A 6,142-nucleotide genomic window follows, 5' to 3' on the forward strand; every position below is an offset into this window, starting at 1 on the left:
CACATTCACAATGTGAGCCCTCAGCCAGGCTGCTACGTGCATGTGGTGTGGTGAGGTGACCATCACAGGAGCAGCAGTGCTAGATGGGACATATGGACTTCTGCTGGGAAGGTGACTGAGGAAATGCTGGTGGGCTGCAGCAACTTCAGTAGCAAACGTGATGAATGTATTCATGCTATTTTAGACACAGAACAGAGCTCCAGACAGTGAAGTAGGGAGAAATTTGTCCTGGAGTGTGCACAGAAGAGACAGAGCTCATAATGTACTTCATTGTGACAGATCTGGAGAACATGAGATGTCAACTGTCGAATCCTTTACAGCATAAGAGAACATGGCATTCTGTAATAACCAGGCAGTAACACTAGCCATAAGAAGCGCCATTTACCACGGAACTGTGTGAGCTCTGGAGACATATGGGACCTTGGAGAAGTTACTTAAACCTTCTGTATTTCCCTCCCTGGTTTATAAATGAGGACGTAACCGCTCCTTCTTATAGGATGATTGTAGTGTTTACTCAGGACAATCCACATGAACACACCGGCACCGAGGAAGTGCTCTACGTTAGTCACTGCTTAGTATTAGAAGAATGGTGACCTTCACCTCATTAAAAAAGAAAACAAAAGGGAACATCCACTCTCTCAAAATACATGGCTGTTTCGAGATCTCACGGCATTATGTGGTTTATATCAAGTCACACTAGAGCTGCTCTTTGACCCAGATCTGTTTGATTGCAGAAAGTGTGTTTTTGATGATGTTACATAATGATTACAAAAAGCAGGAAGGGGCCATCTCCCCACTGTCCTCTTTCAGTCAGGGATGCTGCATGGGTCAGACTGCAGCTCAGGGAGGGGAAGAGCTCTGGGCAGTAGCTGGGGTAGTGATCTCGACTGTTCTTTCTGTCCCCCATTAGGTGGTGATGTATTCCATGCCATAGGAATCACTGTAGTCAAATGTTGCCAGTGGTGTTCTATGTTAGGCTTATACTGGCCTATGAGAGGAAGCTGCTACATTTTCAGGAATTTATGATCCACACTGATTAAATGAAATGGCCAAGGGATTCTTCCTTTTTTTGAAATGGGCTCTCATGTATTGAAGAGAGTTTGGCCTCAAACTCATGATATAGATAAGAATGACCTTGAACTTCTGATTCTCTTCTGCCTCCTGAGTGTGGGGTTGTAATTGTGCACCCCAGGCTTACTTAATTCAGGGCTAAGAATTGAACTCGGTTTCATGCATGCTCAGCAAATACTCTTATAACTGCCCTACATCCTAGCTCCACCAAGGAGTTATTTATGACAGAGAAATCAACAAATGCTACAAAACAGGACCACACAGCTTCCCTCTACTAACACAGTGACTGTCACATTGTACCAGCATGTTACCAGGCTAAAGAATTGCAGATGCCTTGCAGGCCTGGGAGCATGTGAAGCTGTGCGTGTGGTGTAGGGCAGCACCAGCAAGTACCCTGTGTCTTTCTGAGCCACTGCTTCAGTAGGATGAAGCCCAGAACCACATCCACAGCACAATTCAGGGCCAGAGGCATACAATCCCCAAAATATCCATATTTAAATAGACGCTCACTCCATTCAGCATGTAAGACCGTGGACACAGTTTCCAGGCTAAAGAATTGCAGATGCCTTGCAGGCCTGGGAGCCTGTGAAGCTGTGCGTATGGTGAGTGTGCCCTTGTAGCACATTTACAGTTGGACTAAACACTTGATTTGTGAAATGCTAGAATTTGCTCTTGAGTGTTTGTCACGTGGTGCTGCGATTTGACAGAAGATCTGAACTTTAAGGGACATAATTTTTCGAGTATGCAGAAAAGAGAGAAAGAAGCTAGGGGCTTAAGAGGGGTGACCCCGGCTTGTGTAGCTCTCGATGGGTATGTATCTACCAGCAGGGGCCCTCCTCTTATCTGGCTCTGATCCTTCCTTCTAATTTTTCTCATCGTCTGAAGACGAGTAACTTATGTTAGCCTGCCAGTTCCCTCAGAGACGTGAACATGACACAAATAATGGTCAGTGCTTACTAGGTGCTGACGGGGTAACAGTAGGCCATGTCTTAACGTCAACTGTGTGAACTTGCCAATGTCTGACTTTTTTTCTATTTGCTAAATGGTAATAGGTCAGCACACACACATTATCTGTGTCTGGGCCATGTTCTCATGAGATGGGTGATATTATTATCCCCAATTCACAGATGAGGAGCATTGACGTTTCTGCTGAAAAAAAAAAAAAAAAAAACAAAGTTCTTCACACAAGTACAGTGTTATCCATTCATAAGGGATGCACCATGCTTTGTGCTCATTGATGGCCCTGGATAATATATTATAGGCAGAGCATATGCAATAATAACTCAGTAACCTTGAATAACTAACTAATAAACCCTGTAATGTTTAAAGAAAAGTTTCAAAATGTTAAATATAAACAGTTGGCATTAGAAAGCAAGAAGCAACATATATATTTGTCCTTCGTGGAAACATTAGATACTGCATCCAAGGGCTACAGAACAGATCATTTGTCATGGAGTTGTTCTTCCTCTTTCTAATTCTTTCTTTCTTTCTCTCTCTCTCTTTCTTCCTTTCTTCCTTCCTTCCTTCCTTCCTTCCTTCCTTTCTTTCTTTCTTTTCTCGAGATCAAGTCTTGCTAGGTAGCCGAGGCTGGTCTGGAATCCATCATGGAGCCCAGGCTGTCCCTGAACTTAATTGATCCTTTTACCTCAGTCTCCTTAGTGTTGGGATTACAAGTAAATGCTGCCATATTCAGCTTGTGTTAGAAATATTTTTATGATTCCTAAGAGGTAAAGCGGGTGTGGTGGCACCTACTTATAATCTACTCATAATCAAGACACACTGGAGGCTGAGGCTAGAAGGGCTTCAAGTTCCAGCTTGGGTTATATAGTGACATTATCACAGATATATCACCACCACCAACAATAACATCAACAATTAAAAAAAAAAAAAAAAGGGACCATGAATTTGAATGAGAGCAAGGAGGATACATGGAAGACTTTGGAAGGGGAAAGTAAAAGGAGGAATAATGTAATTATATTGTAATCTCAAAAATTAAAAACCATTTTAAAAAACTGGTTAAAGTGTAAAATCCATTTAGAGAAAAGTTATTTAAAGGTGCATGGCTATGCTTTCATTATGAAACATGAATTTCATGTTCCATTTACAGAAACACAGAGTTGATGCCATGTGATTTATTAGTTCTATGTGTTGAATCTCCCAGGCCCACAGCTTGGCACCTGGCCACTGACCAATGGGGCCTAAACATATGTCATTTGATCTGCTTCTAATTATTAATGAGACCCTGTTGAAGACAAGTGATTCTCTGCACTGCACAAATACAGAGGGGTAGCATTATTTTACTCAAAACTTATAAGGCTAGGCATTTTGCCCCTTCAAGGGTTTGGCTCCATGTTCATGGAAAGCTTCAAAGACTGGATCTCACTCCCCTCACATGGATCTTCTAGTGAGACACAAGCAAGGAGCAGAAGCATCCTTGCCTCGGTGAGCATGAAGCTAAAACCTAAGTAGTCCTCTCCGCCCTTCCTCTCTAAAGAAGTAAAAATACTACAATGATATGGTAAGAAAACAAACAAGCTTTGAAAAGTGCTTGAGGAGGATTAAACAAGAGCTGCTGCGTAAAAACAAAAGGTTCTGAAAGAAAGAGTGGAACGTGGGATTGATGTCTAGTCCTGTATTTACAAAGGAAAAGCGACTGATGGAGGACATTTGCCCAGGCTGACTCACACAGCAGGAAGCACAGCGACTACTTGACCCCCACTCTGTCAGGAGCCATGTAGGACAGGCTAAGGCCAGCAGGTGGCCTTCTGCTAGAAGTGGACCACTGGTTTATTTTGGCATTGTGTGCAATGGGTGAGCTTGATGGTAAGGCCAAAGAGATGCCATCTCAGGATTGCTTCTTGTAGCTGATACGCCTTTCCTGTCATTATTCAACTAACAGTCCCTGGGCATCAGCCCTCCCCACTGATCAGAGTTCCTGCAGAACAACATAAAGATGAACGTTCACAAAGTAATGATGTTTAGATGAATTAATAATGATTCTATAGAATTCCTGATTTGATTCAAATAATTTTAGGAGGAGAGTTTTAAGAGACGGTCTTAGTTGCTTTGCTAGAAAGATGTAATAAACTTAGAATCAAGAATAGAATGTGCCCACTCTTCAGAATACTAAAGTAAAGGCTCTATAATAAGAAATACAATGAATTTTCATAATTATACTGAAAAAGAGAAATAGACTTGGGACAAATTTATGTTCAAAGAAAAACATTTAGGTTCAAGGATAAATTCACAGGTGTGCACTACAATAAGGCCAGGCCATGTAAAAGCTTTGAACTTATAACAAGCATATAGAATGAAACACTCCTTTGAACTTAAATATCAAACTCCTTCTGTAACTCCCATTTTATGTAACATTTTATCACTGAGGTAATTTTCTAAAGAAATTTTTGTCTGAGAAGGTATAAAAAAGCCAGAGACATGAAATTAAGTTGTTAGTTGAATAGTTTGGCTTATGGGGCTCTGCCCATCCATCTGTCTATCCAAATGTATATATGTGTTTGTCTATATGTACGTGTGTAGGCATATGTGTGTATGTAAGCATGCATGAATGCTTGTGGAGTGTATGAGCGTATGTGATTGGGCTCAACAAAAATGTGAATGTGTTAATGTGTAAATAAGAATGTGAATGAAAATGTAAATATATGTGTGAATGTCTATGTGTCTGTGCCTATCTGCCTGTATAAAGCGTCTTGATTCTTTTCCTTTCCTACCTCTCTGGCTCACAGAGTTAACCAGCCTAGTCAGAGAGGCTTCTGCTTGCCTGGACAGAGGAGGGAGTGATAGCAATAGTCCTTTACCTAATCACCCTGCTGTTTGCAATAAGTGTCAAGAGATCCAGAGGCCTGCAGCTTTGTAAAGTCAAGACAGGCATAGGTTATTGTAGAAAGCAACCCTATTCTCTCTCAAAAGACCAAGTCTTGGCCCAGGCAATGCTCTTGGCCCTTGGCTGCTTCACAGAGGACTCAGCCAGCCCAGGGCTAGGCTCTCGGCACCACCCAGTGCTCCTGTCACACTGGATTATTAACACACACTCACTTGCTTTTGTTGTGGCTGCTGCACATGAAGATGTCATTAGACACATCTAGCTGAACGGCCACACTCTATCGGGGATCCCTGGTGTGCAGGCAGAAACTTTGTGTTCCACATCCCCTAGTCTCCCGAGATGCTCTGCCATCAAGGGGGTTGCCACGGGCCTTACACCTTTAGAGTGTTACATGAATGGAAGTGTGACCCCATGGCCTCAGGGGAGCGATGACCATTGAGACAAAGAGAGTTCAAGTCATGAAAATCTTACATGGGACCTCCCCTTCACATTCTAAGAACTATTTCTGTTGTAAAACAGGGAAGTTGGACTAGGTTGTCCCTTGTGTCTTAATGAGTTAATATTATACTGCCCTACAAACTGTAAATGTCATATACTTCACTTCCACATCAACTTCAAATTCTATCCACAACATTCACCAATGTAAGATATTTCTATGCTTAAAATTTAACATAACCTTGTGGAGAAGAGAAATGGATGAATGTTAAATCAACAAATTTTAGAACTGAAATAGCCAAATCTGACACCGGAGTCTCAGAACTCTCTGCATTTGTTCTGATCTCTAACTCTACTTTGTGGCTTTCAAAACACACTGCACCTGTATCCCAGGTGTTCAAGTTTATCTCCCAAATCAGCTCAGTCCAAACACAGAACAGCAAATAAACAAAGCACAAAGTAAGTGTTCTCATACCCCATGGCGGTCCTCGAAGTATGCCAAGCTGGCTTTTGTTAAGACAAAGAAACGGACTTTAAAATTCGAGGGAGAAGTCCTTCTCTTCTGTTGGGACTTCTTGATCAGCTGTTCTTCCAGGAGGATGAAGTTGTTCATGGTCCAATTCTGAACAGTAATGCGCCTTGGGAATCACCCCTCAGTGCGACTGAAGGAGAGGAACAGCAGGGACCGAGACAGGATGCAGTTGATCTTTAGAGAGTCGCTCAAAGGCAACTTGCCTCTAACCTTATCTTTTCTATCAGCATCAGCCAGCCTCACCGCTGAGCTCCCTCCTCTGA

The 6,142-nt window shown here is 42.3% G+C and overlaps 1 protein-coding gene across 2 annotated transcripts in view; it reads right to left on the bottom strand.

Moving 5' to 3' along the window:
- The window catches only part of Itk (IL2 inducible T cell kinase), a 63,540-nt gene extending 57,398 nt beyond the window's left edge, over nucleotides 1–6,142 (bottom strand). Inside the window, exon 1 of one of the 2 annotated variants that reach the window (XM_031350801.1) lies at nucleotides 5,823–6,125. In XM_031350801.1, coding sequence (XP_031206661.1) covers nucleotides 5,823–5,960 — 138 coding nt within the window. In that variant the 5' untranslated portion in view covers nucleotides 5,961–6,125. Of the gene's footprint in view, nucleotides 1–5,822 lie in introns of both variants that reach the window. The other variant, XM_031350802.1, reaches the window with a different exon arrangement.

Source organism: Mastomys coucha, unplaced genomic scaffold (assembly GCF_008632895.1).
Source record: "Mastomys coucha isolate ucsf_1 unplaced genomic scaffold, UCSF_Mcou_1 pScaffold5, whole genome shotgun sequence".
NCBI classification, from domain to species: Eukaryota; Metazoa; Chordata; class Mammalia; order Rodentia; family Muridae; genus Mastomys; species Mastomys coucha.